Raw genomic sequence first — 24215 nt, forward strand, 5'->3', positions numbered from 1 at the left:
GATTAACAGATTCAAGACCTTTAAAAAATGCATCTTACAGCCTGCACAGCCTAAAATTCCTCCCACATTATTTATTTCATAGTAACATCACCATAGTTCATTGAAATCTTGTCTTCAAAGAAGTGGGTATGTAATTATGTATGCAGAACTGTTGATACAAAGCTGAAGTAAAAGCTCATAGACTTGATTAACCAAGACCATATTTGACTCAGGAATAAATACTGTGAAACTCATTAGATCTGCAGGTATTGACAGCCTCCTCTCTTCTTGCCTGTCTGTCTGAGTTTTTTGGAGGGCAAAAATCATTCAGAACTGTTATGTGAATCTCTGTGTGTGGCAGTTATAATTTAGGTTTTTTTTTCCTAGGTTCTACAACAACTGAAGCAGACATTTTCCATCAGGCACTTCTTGAAGGCAATACTGCTACTGAAGTTTCTTTAACAGTACTAGATACCATATCATTTTTCACCCAGTGCTTCAAGGTAAGAATGAAGAGTTAGTATTCAGCAGGAATCACTGTAAAGAAAACATTATACAAAAAGTAAACCAGTCAGAGGAAGATTAGTGTACTGAGAAAGTACCAATGAACAATCAGGAAATTTGTATGGCAGACTGAGTTTGGCTACTGTGTGACCTTGGGAATTCAATGAGATTCACATCCATGAAGTGAGGGGTTTGGACTAATTTGCTCTCAAGCTCCCCTCTGCCTCTTAAATTCAACTGTTTTAGTTTTGTGTTTAAAAATTGTTCTATTTCATACTTTTTATTAAAATGGGCAGTAAGTTTTAGTCCAAATTATGATTGAATCAGTTTGCTCAAATGCCTCTTTCGATGAGCTGTCTTCTTAGGCTAGATGATGTCCAGACAGGCTGGCTAGCTTCCCTAGTCAGGTGCTTAGTGTTTTTTCTTAGATGTTTGCCTCACAGTATGAATCATCATTGCTATGATTAAAAAGAGTAAGGTAAAGGCAATGACCTTGCAGGGCTGTTAAAGGAGTAAACTGGGGTAATGGATATGAGAGTGCTTTGAAGAGTAAAAACTACATAGCTATAATGTAACATAATTATGAGAACTCAAAAGTGAAAAATCTTGCTTTCACCTGAGTTATACAGGTAATTTTTTCTTTGCTCCGCCTCCTGTACTTTTCAAAAAGGCTCATAAGGGAAAACTGAATTAGTTATTATACTAATAAGAAATAGCCTTCACATGGACAACACCAAGGGGGGAGGGAGGGGCGTTTAGCTGGGTCAGAGGGGGGAATGCAGACAACTGTAATTGAACAATAAAATAATTTTTAAAAAATATAGCCTTCAGAATCCCTTTATGAAATATTGTTTGTTTTCATTTGAAAAGCAAACCGAATTCATTTTTCATTGTGCCAATAAATAAGGATATTTGGCCTCAAGGCTTGTATTGTATTCCTTCCTCCTATTCAGATGCTTATTTAATTAACAAACATGCCTCTTGGTAGATGTCAGGCACTACCCTAACTGCTTTACAAATATTAACTCAGTTGTCTATTGTGGGACTCGGGAGGGAAAGGGGAGTGACTGCAAATGGGCACCAGGGATGTTTTTGCGGTGATGGAAATGCTCTAAAATTGGATTGTCATGGTTGCATAAGTCTGTAAATATACTAAAAATAATTGAACTGTATACTTAAAATAGGTAAATTTTATGGTATGTAAATTATACCTTAATAAACATAAAAATACAAATATGAATTCACTTTTAATCTTCATAATAGCTTTCTGATATAGATAATATTATTATCCCCATTTGAAAAATGGGCAAACTGAAGCTCACAGGGAGGTTAATGCCATAGAGCTGGTATGTGGCAGACTTAGGATTTGGATCTAAGCCTGTTACCACAAGTGTCCACACCATGCTTGGAAGTGGACTAAGGGAAAGAGCCAGAAAAGTCTAACACCATTCATGGATTCTGGCTGTCGATGCTACCATTAGATTTGTCACAACTTTGCATATTCTTTTGTTTTTTGGTGGTGGTTTTCAGCCAAGTTGTAACCTGCTAGTTTTTTGAGGGATAGGGGAGTAGGGCTGGAGAAGGTAACCAATGCTTTTTTTTTTTTAAGGTTCACAATCCAGTAGATATGTCTCTACAATTTGTTATTTCTTTTCTGTCTCTCTTTACAAGGAGCATTAAAACAGTTTACATGGTCTGTTTAATTGTGATACCTGTTACTTTCTCTACTCATAGAGGGGTTAATTTTTCACCAGTGGCTAAGCATATCTTACACTAAACATACTTTGAAAAGTAAATTAGATAATGGACTTTTAAAGTAAAACTGTGTTTTCCTTAATTCTAACATTATTCAGTTCCCCTCAGAGAAATACAAAGGCAACTTGCCTTGTGTCCATTTTAAATTTATTGATTTCTTCATTGAGAAGTAATATGTTTAGTTTAATAGAAATTCCTCTTCCCATACTAGTTTGTATTTGGTGTGTTACATTGGAAAACTAATTTTTTCATATATGCTTAAATGAAAGAATCAAGTATAGATGTGGTTTACATAGTATTTTGAGATTTCCAAGTTGAAGGATGACACAGATGTTTTAAAATTAAACCTTTTGTTTTTCTGAAACTTTCAGTGGATTGATAAATAGGTATTGTCAAGTCCTCTCATTCTGGGGGGGTCGATGGTATAAACTATTTCTACAAAATGTATTTTTTTTCATGTTTTGTAGAGTCAACTTTTAAATAATGATGGCCACAACCCATTAATGAAAAAAGTATTTGATATTCATCTTGCTTTTCTTAAAAATGGACAATCTGAAGTCTCGCTGAAACATGTATTTGCCTCATTGCGAGCTTTCATTAGTAAGGTAAGGAAAAAAGCTTTATAGCTGCTAGTGGGCTTGCTTCATGGCAGGAAGAAAAGAGGATCATTGAGATGACATCAACAGACCTCAGGTACTGAACACATTAAATCAGCACTGCCTGTGCAAATATAGATACTGAATGGCCAAGTACAGAGGGTCTGACCAAGAATCCTCTAAAAGCAGAACATGCTTTTTATTTCACCTTGTCATTGCTGGACCTTTTTCAGTAAGCTCCTTTCAAGAGTACCATTTTCATATTTCAGCCTTGCTACTTCTTCTGTTCTTCTCTTTAAAGAAGTATGCTGAAGCCCTGACTAGTGTGGCTCAGTGGGTTGGGTGCATATGGGAGGCAGCTGATCCATGTGGATGTTTCTCTCCCTCTCTCCCTGTCTCTCTAAAAGTAAATAAATAAAATCTTTTTAAAATAAAGTATTATGCTGAAAATATGTGAGCTATTAGTGCATTCATGTATAAGTACTTTGAAAGCAGCTACTGAGTTTTATAACCCCAGAGATCTTGCGTAATATCTTGCAAATGATAGACACTGAGTATGTGGTCAAATGAGTGAGCCCTTCTATTCAGTGCTAATTGTAACTGGGCTGTAAATTTTCAGGCAACTTACCTCATTTAAAAAAAAAACTCAGGCTAGACTTTCAGGGGTAACATGACTGAAACAGATAGCAAAGATTTATTTCTGGTCTGCTTTTGATAGCCTTTGAATGTAGTAAGAAGCATCATAAATCAAGATGGAGTTAAAATTGTGGAAAGGCACAGTTGAGGTCTTCCTCTCTGGTATATATAACTCCAAGAAGATGAAAAAATTCAATTAATTGGTGTATATAATAGGATAACTAAAACATTACTATATTACATATTCCATTTAATTGATATAGAATTTAGTTGGATTTTAAGGTTTTTAATTGCTAGTTTTAATAAAATTTGTGAATAAATAAATGGAAAACTGAGTCAACTACAACAATCTTATAAGACAGTAAGGGAAAGAGATTCAAAAATAATTCAGCAGTTACTGGGTAGGCTCTTACTGTTGTTAGATAGTGTGTCAAGGTTATAGCTGGAGGGCTTATTTTCCAGTACAAGGAGGTATGCACACACACACATCCACACCACACACATGTCCACATCCACAAACACCATTAGGATAAAAGAAGTCCACAGAGAACTGCGGGTGGGCAGAGGAGAGGAAACATGCTAATTTAGCAAGTTTCTCTATAGCTGTGGAGCTAGGAGTTAATGAAGAGGTAAATGGGGACCAGATGAATGTGTACACGTTTTAGAAGTTAGACTTCATCTGTCAGGCATCAGGAAGTATTGAAGTAATGCAATTAGATTTATATTAACAGAGAATTGTTGTGTACAGGGGGAAATACCTGTGAAAAGTAGTGTGGGAGATGGATGGGTGATAAGACTTATTGCAGCTTGTTGCATTGACATAAAAGATAAGGACCTACAGCAGGACAATGGAAATGGAGAGTCACAGGCAGATATAAGGCATGGCAAAGATATAGAACTTACAGAATTTGGTCATCAGTTTACTTATTGTTTAGTGGGTCATGGTGGCTGGTATAAAATACAGAGAAAAGACTACATTTGCGGTAAAAGGTAATGAGTTCTGTTTTGTGTACCTGTTGAATTTAGGGTACCTAAAGGATATCCAGTTATAGTTGCAGTACTGACAGCAGCTGTGCTCTGGAGAGAGATCTGGGTTAGCTAAATGTGGAGTCATTGTCCACATATTCATCCATGCTATATTTATTGAATACCCTCTGGCTGCCCAGTATTGTAGTAGGTACTAGAGAGATAATGGTAAAAGCTTTCAGTCCCCTGGGAGTGGGGAGAGAGACAGAAACTAAACAGATAAATACAATAGTATATACGGTAAGTTCAGGAAGGGACCAAGGTGCCATGATAGAGTATAATGATTTGTGAGAGGTTTTTTTTTTTGTTTTTTTTTTTTTTTACTTTAGATAGGTTTGTCATTTTTAAAATGAGACCTGAAATATGAAAAGGGGCCAGCCATTTGAAAAACTCAAGGAAGAACATTCTAGGGAAAAGGACATGCATATGTAAAGGCCCAGAGTTGGGTAAGAGGTTGAAAATCTGGGGAATTAAAGCCCAGTTTAGCTGGAGCATAGTGAACTAGGGAGATCAGCATATGAGTGTTAGTTAAAGCCATGGAAGTGATTTCATTTCTCCTGCAATGTGTATAGAGGAAGTACTAAAGAACAGGTCAACTGTAGAACATTGGAGAAAAAATAACATGGAAGGGGTTAGACATGAATTCTATAGAGGAGATGAAAGGGAGCAGTCACAGAAGTAGGAAGAGAAGTAAGAAAGAAGGATATCACGGAAGCCAAAAGGGAAAAGAACATCACCATTATTATGAGATAGAGTGGTCTAACAAGATATGGGGAAAAGGGGCTCCATTGGAATTGACAGTTTTAGGACATAACAGATGATTTTAGCCATTGCCCACTCATACAAATGATGTGGGTAGAAGACAGTATAGTGAATATAGTGAATTAACATTACAGCTATGCCCTCCCATAGGATTTTATTTCCATACTAGAATATCTTGTCCAGCAAGATTTGTTTTAATCTTATGAAACTGTTGATGAGATTTCCTGGTTGCCAATAAGAAAACATTTATTAAACATTCATTATTTGCACAGCATTGCAGTTGGTGTTAAAATGATAAAAAGAAGATAGATTCCTACACATGGGTTTAACTTCAAGATTCCCAAGAAGTAGTTTTAAAAAGGTTGACCCTCTTGCCCTGGCCAGTGCAGCTCAGTTGGTTGGGGTGTCATCCTGTGACTGAAAGGTTGTAGGTTTGATTCCTGGTCAGGACACATACCTAGGTTGTGGGTTTCATCCTCAACCCTGACCCCTAAGTTCAGGCACTTACGGGGGGCAGCTGATCAATGCTTCTCTCATGTGTTGATATTTTTCTTCCTCCCTCTCTCTCTCTCAAAGCAATGGAAAAAAATGTCCTTGGGTGAGAATAAAAAAAGGGGGGTTGGATCTCTAGCTTCACATTCCCTGAAAAACATCCATTGTGTACCCTGAAGCAGCTTCCTCCTTGCTTGCCTACACATGTAAGCACGGCAGATTTGTAACAAGCCTATGTTATATGTACAGTTTACCTTCCACAAGGCTGACTGAATATATTCTCATAGTAACAGCCACTTGGCCGTTTTGAGTATTAGTCACTTTTGTACTCACTTTCTATGCCAAAGTATGTCTTTTAAACTATAGTTGATATATAGTATTTTATGAATTTCAGGTGTGCAGCATAATAATTTGACACATTTCTCAGATGTGATCACCACAATAAGTCTTGTAACCATCTATCACCAAAGTTGTTAAGATAATAATTGACTACTCTCTCTGTGAAAAATGTATCTTAATTAACACTCTCTGGGTAGAGTATGCGTATGTGTGTATGTGTGTGTATGCTTCATCTATACCTCATTTTGTTAAAACATCCACTTCACTTGCTGAATAGATCCCCACTATAATTTGCTCAGCATTTGAAAGTTCATAATATAATGAACTGTTTAAATACAAAGCAGAAGAATAAGTATGCAGATTGTCCTTCCCATTTTTAAGGGCCAGATTAAGAACTGTCAGTCATGCATCATTTCAGTCATTCATTAATTTAACTTATTATCAAGAACTTTTTCTCCAGTCGGTGCTGAGCTCTTCTCAATCTATAGCATTGAGTCAGTACGTCACATTTTTGTAGCGACTTATACAGACTTTAAATGTTTTGTCATTGATACATATCGGCCTTGGTGTTTTTAATTAGTTTGGGTTCTCTAGAGCAGAGCCCTGGTCTTACATTCATTATGTATCCTCAGAGCACCTAACATGGTTTTAGGTGGAAATATAGTAGGCATTTGATAATTGATTGATTTGTTTGTTTGGGTTTTCAGATACTTACGTTTTTCCTGTTCTTTAGTTTCCCTCAGCCTTTTTCAAAGGAAGGGTAAACATGTGTGCTGCATTTTGCTATGAGGTCTTAAAGTGCTGCACCTCAAAGATCAGTTCGACCAGGAATGAAGCATCTGCACTTTTGTATCTTCTCATGAGAAACAACTTTGAATATACCAAAAGGAAAACCTTTTTGAGGACACATCTACAGGTCAGTGAAAATCAAAGCTCCTCTTTTTCTACTCAATCTTTAGCCTCTAGATGAAGATCTACAGCTGCCCAGTCCAGTACAATAGCTGTTAGCCACATATAGCCATTTAGCATTTGAAATATGGATAGTCTGAATTGAGATGTGCAATAAATATGGCTTTTGAAGACTAAGTACTAAAAAGTAAAATATCTCAATTATTTTATATTTACAATATGTCAAAATGGTATTTGGGGTATATTGGGTTAAGTAAAATATGTTAAATTCACCTGTGTCTTTTTACTTTTTAATGCAGCAATACTACGTAACATTTAAAATTTAATACATGAAATTAAGAACAATCTGACAGTAACCAGAGAGGAGGTGGGAGGGGATAATGGGGTTTTCAGGATCTACTATGAAGGACACATAGATAAAACCAAAAGGGAGGGAGGAAGCAAAGAAGGGAGGTGGGTTTGGCTGGGGTCAGGGGGAGTGGTGGGGGGAAAATGCAGACAACTGTACTTGAACAATAATAAAATAATTAAAATTACATATATGGTTCATTCACATCATATTTTTATTGGACAGTGCTACTCTAGAGCATAGGTGTTAAGAGTGTGGACCCTAGTTCAGGTTCTGGGACTAACACACACTGTATGACCTTGAGCAAGTTACTTCCTTTGTCTCTGCCTCAGCTTTTTATGTAAAATAGTGGTGAATATTTGTACCTACCTCATAAGATTGTTGTGAGGGTTAAATGAGATGATTAAATAACAAACCAAACACTTAATAAATATTCCATAGCAGGTAATACAGTTTGTGTTTTTCACATTCCAGCATGCCCAGTAAGTAAAAAAGGAGAGAAATCTCAAGGTGTAGTGACAGAAATGGACTTTGAAATCAGATCTACCTGGGTTTAATTGCAGCTCAGCTACTTACTCAATACTATGTAACCCAGGCAAGTTCCTCAATCTGTCTTAACTATTTGCCTCATTTGTAAAATGAGGCCAAATATATTTTACCTTGCAGGGCTATCATGAGGTATAAAAATAAAGTGTGTGTAGTGCCAGGCAAGATGATTAGCACCTTCTAGATGCTTAGTACATGGTGGTGGTTATTCAACATCTCTATATTTTACTGCTTATTTGATGAAACAGCTCTGAACTAAAACACAATTGGGACTCCTTAGCTTAGTAGACCTCCTTGTACAGTGGAATTCCTTGGTCATATTTATATCTTCACTGCCATAGTCCAGTCCCATTGGAATTTATTGGAGGTAGGTTATAAATGGAGAAATGGCTATACACAGGTTTTTATAAATGTCATTAATAATGTGGAAATCCAGTGGACGTATATTCTTTCCATAAAAATCTGCTATATGAAGGATGCGTGTGGAGGCATAGAGAAAAAGCCATGGACATGAACAATGGTGTGGGGATTGCTGGGGGGTGGAAGAGGGTATGGGGGGATAAATAATGATGGAAAGAGACTTGACTTGGAGTGGTGAACATACAATACAGTGTACAGATGATATATTATAGAGCTGTACTCTTGAAACATATATAATTTTGTTAACTGGTGTCACCCCAGTAGGTTTTTGAAAATCTTCTATATGGTTACTTTTGGATACTAGGGCTAGCATTATATTTTCGGGCTTTTATAATTCAGCTTTATATGAGGTGTCACCTGAATACCATCTTCCCCCAAAACACTTCTGCAATTATTGTGCCGATATGCCTAAAATTCCCCATCAGGGCGTCTTTGCTTCTGGATCAAAGCATTAGTTCTCTCAAGTCTATTATCCAAATATATATGAATTAATACATGTGAAGGCTTAGAACCATGTCTAGCACATAGTAAGTACTCAAAAAGGGTTAACTAGTATTATTATGATTATAATCTTTTTAATCCCCAGAGCAGTTCTATAAAGCAGGTATTATATTTCCCATATTGCAAATGAGGAAAGTGAAGCACAGAAGGGTTAAATAACTTTTCCAAAGCTCCATGGTGGATAATTGATAAAGACAATATTTGCATCTGAAGCAGTTTGATTCTAGAGTCTGCGTTCACAGTCCCTAGAGTATCCTGCTTCCCAAGACCCAGAGGTAAAGCATACAGCCATTAACATCTTAGCATGAATCATTTAGGCATTCCTCAAAGGTACCCTGAGAGATTAAAAAGCACCATCAAACCATTACATATACTGCAGTCTAAACCAGGTAGGTACTAGTCAGAAACAAAGAAGGGAGCTGAGGTGCTGGAGTTGGGAGTTTGGGACGATGGAATAGACTATTGAAAAGGAATGAGAAACCATCAAAGAAAATGTCATTTACTCCCAACTTTGCCATAGCTACTACCTGGCAAACATATTCAAAATGGAGAGCTGACCACCATTGTTTCAGTTCATTATTATCAAACAGTTCTGGATCTAGCCATGCTATGAGTTTTGAAAAAAAATCCACATGTAATCAAGAAAAGTCCCAATAAAATTTGAAATTGGGACCTTTGAATTTGCTGTTTTAGTAGACGAATTTACACCCCCTCGTGTTTGGAGAAAGTAGATTATGGTGGAACTGTGTAGAATCTTTAAAAGAAACACTTTATGTAAGTGCTCATGGGCTTATATAATGATGAAAAAATAGCATTTGTTCAAAAGATAATTGAAAAACAATGTTTGCTTCTTCCCACAGATAATAATTGCTGTAAGCCAGCTGATAGCTGATGTAGCACTAAGCGGAGGATCAAGATTTCAGGAGTCTTTATTCATTATTAATAATTTTGCTAATAGTGACAGACCTATGAAGGTATGTTCTCAATTCAAGTAATAAATTAGAACCACCTTTACTGTCAGGGAAGTTTATACTGCTAGAGTGAAACTGTTATTTGATTCATGACCTTTGATAGAATAGACTGTATAGAATGTAAGCCTCATGAATCAAGGCTTTGTCTTGAACACCTCTGTATGTTTAGCACCTAGAACACTGCTCAGCACATAGCAGATCATCCATATGAGTTGAATAGATGGGTGATTGACCATCCATCTAACAGTTGTTAGAGCTAGTAGGATTTGAACTTCCTCTGGGCTTGATTTCTAAACTTGCTCACAAAATAATTGGATCCTTTTTTCTAAAGAGTTGTTAATGATTTATAAAATTGGTTAGTTAAGCAGTGAGTTTGGAATTTCACAAAATCTCACTTCTCAGAGCAGTTAACAGCTGCCTGATCCATCGCCAACAGATAAGAAATGGCACAGAAGGGACTTATTATTTGATGAGTTTTAAGAATTGTGCTAGCTGATTGTGGCTTGCCCTAGATATTTATTGGCACACCCAAAGCCCCTGAACTCCATTCCTCTTTCTTACCTATATGCTTAAAACCCATTCATGTGTTGTTTTGTTGCACAGCAAGCATGTTCTGATCTTCAGTGATACATGTGTACAAAGGAAGAGTAGTCCTTTGCCAATAAAGGACTTTTCCTCCCAGAGGAATCATCTCCATTCTTGGGAAAGGTCATCTTCCAGCATAATTTGACAACATTGTTTAAAATCTGAAAAAAATAAAGCTCACAGTCATAGCATCCTTGATGTTTGGGACATGTCGAATCTATGTAGCAAAAAATATTCCCACAGGAACATTGCCTAGACTGAAAAACAAAAACAACAACAACAACAAAAAAAAAACAACCAAAACACTGAGTAGTGTCAGCAGTCCTTGGGCTGGGAAAGTTTCCTTTCCAGCCAGTTCTTCTGGTTTCCCAGGAGATAAATATTGAATATATGCCCCAACTACTCCCATGAGCACAGAAATAACTTCTGTCATTTAGGATCTCTTATTCATACTCCATGAGTTTATTTCACCAGTTGTTACCACCCTTAATGCCATGTTATGTAAAAGTTGGATTAGCAACTCTTTCACAGTAGATGGCATCTGTTTTGGTTCTTCCTAGTAGGAAATCTCGTGCATGACTCATTTCTGAAATGAACTAATTTGTTCTGGTAGGTCAGTCACTACCAGCAAACCCCATTACAACAAGGTATGCCTTTCTCCTAGTAAGTGGAGTGTCTTTCCCAATGTATAAGAAGGGACTTTATGTATATAAGTATTATTTTAAAGGGATAAAAGCACTTTTTTCAGTTTTTAAATGAAGCTCTTGCCAGTTTTACTAAAGAAAGGTTTTGTATGATTTACTTTTCTCCAGTCTGTTCTGGCAGGCTTCTAATGATATCAGAATCACCTGGATCAATGACTGCCAGAGTGCATACTCTGTAGTACTTTCTGCACTCTGTGCCACTTCAGTATCATTGCCACTGTAGTGATGGACACTGGTCTTGGCCAGCATAGCATAGTACTCTATTTCAGATTTCCTCAAGGCTGGGCAGTTGGTGAGGATGAACATTTCGCTTTTCCCCGTCTCATCATCTTCACAGTCTGCTTGTATCCAGCATGCACTTTCTACTTTTCATAACAAGTTGGAACCTAGATTTGATTGACTCTAGCAACTTTTTTGTCTTCTTTGGGGCCACCATCTCCTTGCTTTATGTGTGGGATGGCCCCCATCTAAGAGCAGTCTCCAAGATGTCCAGGGTGGGGGGCAAGAAAGGAAGGAGAAGAAATCACTTTTAAAAACAGTTTTTCCACATTTGGTTACATTCACATTGGAAAGCTCCCTAACTCCTATATTTGTCCCTTATTCATTTTCTTTAATCATATAGATAATTGTCATTACTCCAGTGGGGTTAAAAGAAAACGATAAGACTGTCTTAATGGCCATAATAAAGAGCACACTCTAACTTACCGGTTTTAGGGGTCAAAAATGACACTTTGACAGAGGTTAATAATCTCTTTAAACTCTTTAGAGTGTTCTCTGATTTCATAACCTCTAACTTGTGTAACCATACTACAAAACCATATTTTTGTAGTATGGTTTTCACCTTAGTGTATGTGGTAGTTGGTGGGTGGGATAGATAAGCTTGTCAGTGTGGAAGAGTGAGTGAGGTCACTAGATATGGAGCAAGACTACCTGGATATAAATCTTGTCTACCGCTTACCAACTGCAAGACTTAACTGCTGTGTCCCTCACTTTCCCATTGGTAAAATGAATTCTGGTAGTATTTAACTCACAGGTTGTTATAAAAATTTTATGTAGTATAAAAACATGTAAAAACATCTAGATCACTGCCTGATACCAAGTATAATGTCAGTTTTAGTTTTTGTTGTAACTAAAATTACATAGTAAGGTTAGTATAGATTACACTCATGGATGTAGAATTCCGTGGAGGAGCTGGGGTTCAAAGTCAGGTAGTGTGGCTCCAACGTCTATGTTTTTAGGTATTGCAAATATACTGCCATCAAGTTTAGTGCCTCTGAAGCCTGAGCCAGTTGGATATTTTAATAAGAATCAATTTAAAGTTCTTTAGACATGCCTCATGCCAAGAACCAAGAACTAAATTCCAAGAACTGTAACAAGGATTTAAAGAGCGGAAGTTATTCCTAGGATTCAATGCTGAGGCTTAGAGCACATTGGTAATATTGAGAAACATGTCTTTTTCGTTTTGAAATTAGGCAACTGCTTTTCCTACAGAAGTCAAAGATTTGACCAAAAGAATTCGTACTGTTCTAATGGCCACTGCTCAAATGAAGGAGCATGAGAAAGACCCTGAAATGCTCATTGATCTCCAGTACAGCTTAGCCAAGTCATATGCAAGCACCCCGGAGCTCAGGAAAACCTGGCTTGATAGCATGGCCAAGATTCATGTGAAAAATGGAGATTTTTCAGAGGTAACTACTTAAGGCTTTGTTCTAAACACAATCCTGCCAAACACCTGGAGTACATTCTAACTTTTTTTTCCTTTGACATCCTTTTTCAGGCAGCAATGTGTTATGTCCATGTAGCAGCCTTGGTTGCAGAGTTTCTTCATCGAAAAAGTAAGACATTTCTGTTATTAGTGGTGGGAAAATTTCAGTTAACACAATAGTTTTCATCTTTGTGGCTAGCAACTACTAATGTGATATAACTGAGCTCTGAAAAAATATGTTCACCTTTAGCCTCATTCAGTGTTTAACAAATTGTTAGTTTAAATAAAACTACATCATTAATTTTGCCTTCTGTTTTAAGAGTTAAATTTAACACAGGGCCAAGCCTGATATCCAGTGTTTATTTTCCAACACTGTCTCCCTGGAAGTCTGCCACAAATTAAATTCTCAGGGCTGATGAGCAGCTCTGGATAATACCAGTTACTTACTTTCTCCTAAACTGCCTTAAGTGCACCACCTACTGCCCCCAGATTTTATTTGCAGAGCCACTTTAGTGCAACAATACCTTAGTATTAAAGGGGATCAGCACATCAGCAAGATGGCCAAATAAGACACCCCTTGTTTATATCCACCTCCAACATCAATTTGGCATCCATTCACAGACAAAATTGCCTTTGTTGGAGCTGTGTTTCCATTGCCATATGCCAAGGGACTTGGGGGGAATATTACGTACCTCTGCATCAGGTAATAGGCAGGCAGATCTTTGTCCTGGCTGTGGATCCTGCCCCTCTTAGCTGCAGTCTAGGAGCCTTTGGACAACGCTGTCTTAGATAATCACCCATGGACAAAGAGAGCCTTGATAGAAGTCCAGGAGTCTAATGGAGAACCAGTGTGCCATTGGAGAAAATATGTGTATATATACAAGTTTAGATGCACTGGAGAGTGTAAGAGGAATAGTTTGACTTTGCTTGTGTCGCCCCTTCTCCAAGGCGGCATAGCTCAGTGCCAAGAAAGACCTCTTTCCTGTGATTTCTTCCATGGGGAAAAGAGAGAGCATGTGAGCAGGTAACTTTCTTCCCCAGCTGTACAGGATGCTGCCAAAGAGGTCCATTGTCCTCTTGTCCCATCCAAGTGCTACGTTGTGAGCATCACGACTGGAGGTTGGGGCAGGAAGAAGCTGGGAGAGTGGCAGATAGGATTCTCAGAGGACATTAAAGGGACACAGATCATGGACTCTTACCAAGAAGCACACCAATAAGCTGCTAGGAACATTTAGGCTGTGGATCCCTCCAACTGGCCCATAAGGACTCTCAATGTTCCATGTGCCTCCACCATACATCTCCCATCCTGTAGCTAGCTCTTTATGCATGCCCCTGATGGCAGCAGGAGTAAGCTTTAGCAGATGGCTAATGAGCATGGGCAAAAAGTCAGCCAGAATCTGTGGGCAGAGAAGAGACCACAAACTTGAACTTTAACATCACTCTTTGGAAAGCAGAAAGGGAGGAGGCTATTAGCACCTGGCCTTGGTGTGTAGCATGATAGAGAGATGGCATACAAGCTTAAGATTCTGCTATAAGAAGGAATAAGAAGTGTGGAGCTGGTGTATCCATAGAAGGTCTATGAAAGCCTCAGAATCCCAAGCAGAGCAGATGGAAGGCATTTCTCTAAGTCAGCCATTAAAGAAGGTTGGAAGTCACTGCTACTTCAGATGTAAAGACAGCAATGCAAGACTTCAAGGAACATGAAAAGTGAAGGAAACATAGCATCACCAAAGGATCACAATAACCTTCCACTAACCGAACTCAAAGACATGGAGCTCTATAATTTACCCAATAAAGAATTCAAAATAGCTGTTTTTAAGGAAGCTCATTGAGTTACAATAAAATAGGAAGACAATTCAATGAAATCAGGAAAACAATACATGAACATAATGAGGTTAAACAAAGAAATAGAAATCATTAAAAAAGAACCAAACAGAAACTCCTGAGCTGAAGAATTCAATGAAGTGAAAAATGAAATAGCAATACCAGCAGGATCAAGCAGAAGAAATAATCTGAATTAGAAGGGAAGACTTTTAAAATTATTCATTCAGAGGAAAACAGAGAGAAGAATGAAAAAGAGTGAAGAAAGCCTATGTGATCTGTGGGATACCATCAAAAGAAAAAAAATGTGAATTATTGGAGTCCCATGAGGAGAAGAGAGGGAGACAGAAAGCTTATTTAAAGAAATAGTTGCTGAAATCCTCCCAAATCTGGGGAGTGATTTGAACATCCAAATTCATGAAGCGCCTATAGATCCAGAAACAAATGCAACATAAAGAGATCATCTCTAAAACACATTATAATAAAACTGTCAAAAAACAAAGATAAAGAGAGAATCCTAAAGGCAGCAAGGGAAAAACAAGGTTGTAACTTACAAGGGAACCCCCATAAGATTGTCAAATTTCTCAGCAGAAACCTTAGCCAGGAGAGAGTGGGATGATATATTCAAAGTGCTAAAGAAGAAAAACTGCCAACCAAGAATATTCTATTCAGCAAAGCTGTCCATAAATGATAAAGATTTTCCAAGACAAACAAAAGCTGAAGGAATTCATCACCACTAGACCTGCCTTACAGGAAATGCTGAAACAAGTTCTTCAAATTGAAATAAAGGGATGTGAATTAGTAATACAAAAACACATGAAACGGACCCGTGTGAATGGATAAAGATGTGGCAAAAACATGTACACACACATGCATACACAAACAAAATATTATTCAACTGTGAAAAAGAAGGCAATCTTGCCATTTGTGATAGCATGGATGGATCCTGAGGGCATTATTCTAAGTTAGCAAAAGACTAAGACTGTGTGATCTCACTCATATGTGGAATCTAAAAAAGCCAAACTTGTAAAAGCAGTAGAATGATAGTTACCAGAGGCTGGGGGAAATGAGATGTTGTTCAAAGGGTACATACTCCCACTTATAAGATAAACAAGTTCTGAAGATCCTAATGTACAGCATAGTGATTATTGTTAACAGTAGTCCTACATACTTGCAAGTTGCTAAAAGAGTAGATGTTAAATGTTCTCCCCCCCAAATGGTAATTATGTGTGGTAATTAACACACTGTATTAAGTTTGCAATATATGTGTGTATCAAATCAATATACTTTAAATTTATGCAGTGTTACATATCAAAAAATTATTGGCAATGGACATTGCGAAGAAATCTATTACCTGTTGTAATAGCCAAGCTACTTCCTTTAAGGTTGTTAAATGAGTAACCTTAGATCAAAATGAAGCCATCTTGTGGGAGTCATATCACTCTGGTTTTGGCTATGAGAATGTAATCATGTTTTGTGGGGCTTTTTTAAAGACTTTATTTATTTATTTATTTGAGAAAGGGGAGGGGAGGGAGAAAGAGAGGGAGAGAAACATCAGTGTGTGGTTGCCTCTCACGTGCCCCCTACTGGGGACCTTGCTTGTAACCCAGGCATGTGCCCTGACTGGGAATTGAACTTTGGTTCGCAGGCCGGCATTGAATCCACTGAGCCACACAAGCCAGGGCTGCATTGGTTTTTAATTACAGAATTTCTACCTGTAACTATATATCTTTCATTTCACATCTAAGCTCAGTATCTGATTGCCTCATTTAATACTGAAAAGAGTCTTTTTGAATGTGGATGGTATCATGATTAAAATGTAGATTCACTTTACTTACTTACATTTTAAAAGAACACTTTCTTGTTGATACTGAAATTTTTTGAACAATGCATTTGTTTGAAGTCAGTATATTCTAGTTTTCTCCTTTTGGTACACATACAGTTTTAAAACAAAGAATATCAAAAGAAGGTCCTACATTACTGGTCTGCCTGTGAAATTGCAGTAAAACTAAATATTGAAATTGAATACCTGCAGTTCCAAATAGACTAACAGATACGAGAACCCCCAAAGACAGTACTAAATAAATTTTAGGTGTATCTTTCAGAGAAATTATGTCACTATTATCTAATTTTTTTAATTAGTAGACATTTGAAATAAGAGTTTTATGTCCACTAAGTATAAAACTATATCCTTTTGACATTGAAATAGTTAAATATATTCAAAGATTTCCCTGGAATTACTTTTTACAAATGCAAAGACCTTAAAACCAAGAAAAATTAAAAAAAAATTATCTCCATTATGCTTAAGCTTAAGGATATAGTTAGAAATATAACTGTAGGATTAGACAAAACAGCAACAAATATAGAATATACATATTGCTGTGGTTTTTTAAACTAATCATTAAAATTTTTATTTCATAATACCTTCAAGTTTTTTAGAATTTATAATTCATAGAAATCAAAGAGTCTTTACCTGGATAAGAAAAAGTTTGTTTTATATTTTAAATAAGAATATTAAATTTAAGAGAAGTTTACATATTTATGAGTGCCATCTGTTTTTAAAGCTGGAAAATTCTACTTGCTTAACGTAAAAAACCTGATTCTAAAATGGTGGCAGTAGGAAAATCCTCAGGCTTTTTTCCTCTTATGTTCAATCATTCAAATGATCCAAAATACCTTTAGTTAAGTATCTGATTAAACTATGATAGTTATGCTAAAGTAGGCTGCTAATTTAAAACAAGTTAAAAACTTAATCTGTTAACCTGTTATCCAGTCTGAGAACTCCATGATCTAGGTAAGACCTGGGTATTAGCAGAGTAAATAAAATTACATTTGAGTGCAGACCTGAAAAAAAGTTTTATTTACACTTTTAAGACAAACTTATTTAACAGAAATAATTGAGCAATTCTGGAATCCTTTGTTTTCTATCATTAAATGTCTATCCTTTGCTAATGAATACAAAAAGGAAGGAGGGTTAACAATATTATAAATCTTTGGCATTTCAGTTGCCAAAAATTTCGTGTTAAAGTTGTATCCATTTCTCTTCAAGTCATTCATTATAAAGCATTGTTCAAATCAAAGTGGAATCAAATATTGATGTGACACATTGGTGGACATGTTCTCCTATGTAGAGTTTATAAGAAAAAAAATAGTTTGTCTTATTGGGTGGTTGCCTAAACAAGCAAGGGCGTGGGCCCTTGGCTCCAGGGGTGACTGCAAATCCTTTTTGTCATGTTTCAGACACGGAACTGAAAGGGAAAGGGGAGGGAGGGGTACAGTTCTCCCTGCCCTGTCCCTAGCCTCAAACTTCTTTCGGAGACAGAGAGAACTCTTGTTCTTTGTACCAGAGAGATCTTAGGCTGATCATTCTCTTTCTTTTATCAAAGTTACCCTCAAGTGGTGATGCTGGGTGTTAGTTATTCCCACCCCCAAAAATATAAAATAAAAAACAGATCTATAGATATGACCATGTGATTTTTATACTTCATTTAGTTTATGTGATGTATTGCATTTATTGATTTGCTAATATTGTACCATCCTTGCATCCCTGAGATGAATCTCACTTGATCATGGTGTGTGATCTTTTTAATGTATTTCTGAATCTGGATTGCTAGTGTTTTGTTCAGGGCAAGAGGGGAAAATTGGGACAACTGTAATAGAATAACAATTAAAAATGATGAAAAAATTTTTTAATTCTTATTTTGTATTGATTTTAGAGAGAGGAGGGAGAGAGATTGATTAATTGATTTGTTGTTCCACTTTTTATGCAGTCACTGGTTGGTTCTTATATGTGTCCTGACCAAGGATCAAACCCACAACCTTGGTGTAGTGGAATGCTGCTCTAACCAACTGAGCTACCCAGTCTGGGCCAGTCTAAATTTTTTTATGTTTCTCTTGTGTTAGAGAACCTCAGAATGTTCCTAGATCTCATTCTCTGGAGGCTAGACTTGATGTACCTCTTCCTGAGAGAGGACAAGACTATTTTACCCCAGGGAAGACAAGAATGAAGTTTCTGCATTCTTCTACCACCACATAGCACCCAAGGTTCAGCAAAGCTTCAGGCCTGTAGGGTCCCCCCCATAAATCCTGAAAAAGAAGTTTTCTTTCCCAGAGAGTCCACTATTTTCATTCCTTATAGGGTAATGTTGATCCATTTCCCAAGTCTTTGCACTCAGAATCCGATAGCTGAAGTTCTGCAAAGCTTTTTATTCACAGTGCCTTCTCAAACACAGCTTTTTTCCTTTTGCTCTCCCCTCAGGACTCTTACCTCTTACTCTTTTTCTGACTAGTGGTCTTATTTTATCAAGGGTTGGACAGCTTCCCCAACCTCCAAACACCTTCCCACTTTTTTAATGGGAGAATTTGTGCTCAAGGTAATGGCCACTGCTTGGACAGTTTGCATCTTGCTTTCCCTTAAATAGCTGTTAGGAACACAGAAGCTACAGCTCTCTATGAAGGGTGAGGACATACATACCAGAAAGGCTGATAGACTCTCCAAGACCATCTTATATGATGCTATGTAATGTTATGTAAGATCCCTCAAACACATGCTTCCTTCTATTGGGATGTATACACAGGCCACTTCCACAGTCAGTACTTGTATCATCTAAAAATCTTTCCAGGGCTAAGGGGAATCAGAATTTTCCTCAAGTATTTTCAAGACCCTAACAAACAAACAAAAAGGTCCTCATTTCATTGGATAATTTGGTGTGTGTTGGTAACTTAAGCAAACAAGGAGATAATAGTCTCCTCTAGGTAGAGAAATGTCATGGGGCATAGGAAGCATGATAACACGCTTAAACAAAAATAGTGGACTCTGTAGAAGAAAATCCACAGTAGAACTATTTATACCAGGTGATGCGGATACAACCTCAAATGGTAGGTGTTGACCCTTTTCTAAGAAGAAACCTAATTACCCTCCTTCTACAAGGCTGTCTCCCAGGATGGTTTAGCTTCATCTGATCTTTTGTCCTCCCCTAAATCACAGCATTCTGTATATCATTGAAGAAGGAAATGATGAAAAATCCTAGATTTGGGAATCACTTAAAATAATAGTCTCCTCAGAGAAGACAGCCCCCTGCCCCCAAGTCATGGACTTAGCAGCCTGAGGCTTTCAGGGATTGACCCTTTTCCCTGTAAGGACTACATTCTTTATCTCTTTACTCAAGCCTTTTTTCTTTCATAATTGAGATTATATGCATTGATTTGAGGGTAAGTACACAGGCATTTCAGTTTGTACACAATTCTTTTTTAAAAAAGATTTTATTTTTATTTACTTTTTGGAGAGAGGGTGAAAAAGAGAGGGAGAGAAATATGGATGTGCAAGAGAAACATCAATTGATTGCCTCTCACAATGCCCCAAACTGGGGACCTGGCCTGCAACCCAGCCATGTGCCCTGACTGAGAATTGAACCAGTGACCTTTAAGTTCACAGACTGGCACTCAGTCCACTGAGCCACACCAGCCAGGGCTGTACACAGTTCTTAACATACATACCCAAAACCCAAGAAAGTCATATACTGATGATTATATTGTAAAGCTGTTCCAGTGACTTTCCAGCTTGAAATTTAGAAGCTAATGTTCCTTAATCAAGTACCAATATCTTCAAATGTTGACACCCTTTTCCATCAGAGTTCCACTAATTGACAATGTAATAATCATCTACACTACATGATCAAATTTTCAGTCTTTCACAGCACATTAACAAAGTTACTAGGAAAACTGAACTACCACACCAAAGATTAACTTAGAGTGCTCAAAGTTCTGACAAGGAGAGCCAAGAGAATAGAAGTAATTAAAAATGTTCACGGCATAATAAATGCACAACTGACTCCAATTTTCCATTTAGTATGCCTTGTCTTATAAATTATTAAAAGTATCCCCATCTTTGGAATGTTGAGCTGGCACCAAAACAATCAAAGCCTCCCATACTCAATATCCCACTATTTTTGGTTATACCAAAAAATAAACAGCATGTGATTTCACCTCTTAAAAAGAAGATAAATTTACACTTAAAAATAGGATGAGGTGGAATTCCTTCTTCTTAAAAATATTTTTAGAGCTACTACAAACTTTGCATTTACAAAATAGTTGATAAAAATATTCCTCTGGATTATACAAGAAGGGAGACAGGGGCCACTGATAAGACATGATACGTGATATTCATGAGATTTGGGTTCTTTCTCTCCTGCTTCATCCAAGGCTGGGCTCTTCTCACTTTCAGTTTTTCTGTTTTCTGCAGATCTCTAGGTTTCTGGTTAGCCACTTCAGCCTGTTTTCCCTTTGCTCCCCTGTTCCCTTTTGTTTGCACTTTTTTGACTGCAGATTTATCCTTTTCTGTCCTCCCAGTTTTGGCTTTATTTCCACTTTGGCTGGAGCAGGTTTAGCTGACAGCCTTGCTGATCTTCTGTTGGGCTCCTTCACTGCCCCCTTGGTGGAGCTGACCTTTCACTTCGGCATCATGACTATGGGGTGGGCACATGTGTCCTGGGAGCTGTCATAAACCTGGGCTTCATGAATGTAAATTGGCTGTGTCACTGAGCACACTGTTTAGTTCAGGGTTTTTTTTTTTCCTCGTGGAAATACTTTGTTGAAGAATGAACTGATGAGTTGATCTACATTCTGGTGCAGGTTTCTTATCTTGTCATGGTTCAGTACTTTGAATAGAAGTCTATAACAGACCATGTTAGTCATGTTTATCTTCAGAAGTGAAGTGTGTCGTGGTCTCAAAAGAAGTGTGTCATGCTCCATTGTCAGTGTTTTTCTTATTACCTAATGTTCTTGAATAAAAACAGTTCTAAAGTCCAATAAATCTCATTTTCATTTCTGCCTCCCCTGCCTTAACAGAAATCTGACCACTCCCTATGTGTTTCTTCATTCCTGATAAAGTACAGAGTCTGGCACAAATAATGCCCATCTTTTATTACAAAATCTTTTATTTCAAAATCATAACCATGTAATTCTGTAGCATAACAATATAACACTCAAGCATACTACCATATGCCATTTTAGGTGAAATGTTGAAATTAAAAGTATAAATTACTACACCCATTTTATTACCCTGCCAACCACACCCAAGCAGATCTTACTTCTGCTAGACCCTATAATTTAGAGTAACTCCATCTTAGCCCCAGCTGGGTAAGTTAGTTGGTTAGAGCATCATCCCAATATGCCAAGGTTGCAAGTTCTATACCCACCCAGGGCACATATAAAAATCAACAAATGAATGCATAAATAAATGGAACAACAAATTCATTCCCTCCCTCCCTCCCTCCCTTTCTCTTTCCCTCCTTCCCTCCTTCCCTCACCAAAATTTTATCTCCCACATAACTGTGTAGTGCTTACTTGATAACCCATGCATCTTATTAGATGCATGTATGTCTAGTTAGCTTCCATTTACACAAGAAGAGTTGGCAAAATCCAAGCCTTGTTTGTTACATGACCTTTTCCAACCAGAATTCTGAGAAATCTCCTTAATATATGGTTTGGCTTTCCTAAATCTTCCTTCTCCAACCTCTCCCAGAAAGTTTACCAGATATTTAGTTGTGAGTAGGTCATCATTTCTCCAAGCATCACTATTAGAGCCATTGTAGAGCAATAGTGTGAAATGTTTGTTCCCTTCTGACCTACTACTATAAGAATTTGTTCTCTTTGTGACCAACCTGCTTAGTAAAGATAGCCACAACAGGAGTGATTGGACATGTTCCTCTGTCTAGAATCAGTAGGGCAACCATGTAGTCTTTTATACCTAGACTGTTGCCTAATAGTAACAATCTTGTCCATGATCCTATAGCAGTGGTTCTCAGCTTGAGCTCACTTCCTACCTCTCAGGAGTCCAGCTGCAGAGTCACTATACCAGCTGACAGAAATTATTTAATCTTGGGAAAGCTAACATTAGTAGCTTTTCTCAGGAATAATAATTCATTAAATGCTTCTTATATGCTAGGTTCTGTTCTAACACTTTATATTTCATTTAATTCTCATACTGCAGTTACTATCTCTTTTATGACAATGAGAATTCTTACAGTCATATAGAGATAAATATATCTAAAGTCACACAATTCATGACAGAACTGGGTCTGACTCCAAAAGCTCTGGTTCTTTAGTGCCCTGTCCCCTGTCTCTAAGGATGCTTCATTCGTGACATGTGAAACAAGTCCTAAGTTAGGCCTCCCCCACATCCCATTCTTTTCCCCAATTTTTCAGTAAAATCAAGAGTTAGAGATGGTTACAAAAATGCATTCAATGGTTACCTGAAAAGTATGTGCCCTCCTTGTTTAGATGGAAGACCATAATTGAACACAAGATCAGAGTGTTTATAACAATTTTTAAATCACATAAGGGAAATATTGACTGTATTAGTCATTGAAGATGATACATAATCAGAGAATGAACATTATTTGTAAATAAGTTGAGTTCACTTTTTGGGAAAAATAACTCGTATAATGTGTAGTGGCTGGAAATTTGTAAAAAAAAATTATAATTGAAAATTGTACTTATGTCTTTGATCCTCACAAAAAAGTCTAATTTTAAGGGTAACCAATCCCTGTAAAACTATGTTATTTACAAAACACTTGTTTTCCTTTTTTTATTGTTGTTCAAGTACAGTTGTCTCCATTTTCCCCTGCCACACCCACCGCCACCTCCCACCCTCAGCCTACCCCCCTTTGGCTTTGTCCGTGGGTCCTTTATACATGTTCCTTGACAAGCCTTCCCCTTATTTCCCCCATTACCCGCCTTCTCCCCACCCCTCTGGTTACTGTCAGTTTGTTCTTTATATCAATGTCTCTGGTTATATTTTACTTGTTTGTTTGTTTTGTTGATTAGGATCCACATATAGGTGAGAGCATATGGTATTTCTCTTTCACTACCTGGCTTATTTCACTTAGCATAAATCTCTCCACTTCCATCCATGCTGTTGCAAATGGTAGGAGCTCCTTTATTTCAGCTGCATAGTATTCCATTGCATAAATATACCATAGTTCTTGGATCCACTCATTTACTGATGGGCACTTAGATTGCTTCCAGCAATTGACTATTGTAAATTGTACTGCTATGAACACTGGGGTGTGTAAGTTCCTTTGAGTTGGTGTTTTGGGATTCTTAGGGTATAATCCCAGCAATGGAATTGCTGGATCAAAAGGCAGTTCCATTTTTAGTTTGTTTGTTTTTATGAAATTGCATACTATATAACACTTTATATAAATTTACTTCACTGGTTTTTTTATTCACACAGAATTATTTCCAAGTGGATGTTCAGCCTTCAAGAAAATTACTCCTAATATAGATGAAGAAGGAGCAATGAAAGAAGATGCTGGAATGATGGATGTCCATTATAGTGAGGTAAGATTCCATGGCCTGCATTGCCAGTTATGTAAGTTTAACTTAATTTGGAGGGTGACTAATGGTTGATAAACTGTAAGCATTAAGACGGCCCAGAGCAAAGATGTTCCTGTTAGGAATGTGGAGCCCTGTCTCTGGAACTCTTCCTAATCTCTGGTTTTAGAAATGCAACATATATCATCCGGAAATCACCATCATAGTAACCAGATCAGGGTTAACATACTTTAGAGAAATCTGCATTGAGGTAACAGCTAAGCAGAGTATGCATACCAG

General features: G+C 37.3%; 1 protein-coding gene and 1 pseudogene across 3 annotated transcripts in view; one reads left to right on the top strand and one right to left on the bottom strand.

Annotated features, from left to right (window-relative positions):
- The window catches only part of DOCK11 (dedicator of cytokinesis 11), a 189816-nt gene that overhangs the window by 137987 nt on the left and 27614 nt on the right, over positions 1-24215 (top strand). For all 3 annotated transcript variants that reach the window (XM_036016645.1, XM_036016646.1, XM_028522215.2), the window contains 7 exons: positions 367-482; positions 2706-2843; positions 6823-7005; positions 9675-9788; positions 12547-12762; positions 12852-12909; positions 23836-23942. In XM_036016645.1, the coding sequence (XP_035872538.1) occupies positions 367-482; positions 2706-2843; positions 6823-7005; positions 9675-9788; positions 12547-12762; positions 12852-12909; positions 23836-23942 (932 nt within the window). The remainder of the gene's footprint in view (positions 1-366; positions 483-2705; positions 2844-6822; positions 7006-9674; positions 9789-12546; positions 12763-12851; positions 12910-23835; positions 23943-24215) is intronic.
- On the bottom strand, positions 11119-11510 carry LOC118498519 (annotated as a pseudogene).

The sequence above is a fragment of the Phyllostomus discolor genome, chromosome X (genome assembly GCF_004126475.2).
Source record: "Phyllostomus discolor isolate MPI-MPIP mPhyDis1 chromosome X, mPhyDis1.pri.v3, whole genome shotgun sequence".
Classification (NCBI taxonomy): domain Eukaryota; kingdom Metazoa; phylum Chordata; class Mammalia; order Chiroptera; family Phyllostomidae; genus Phyllostomus; species Phyllostomus discolor.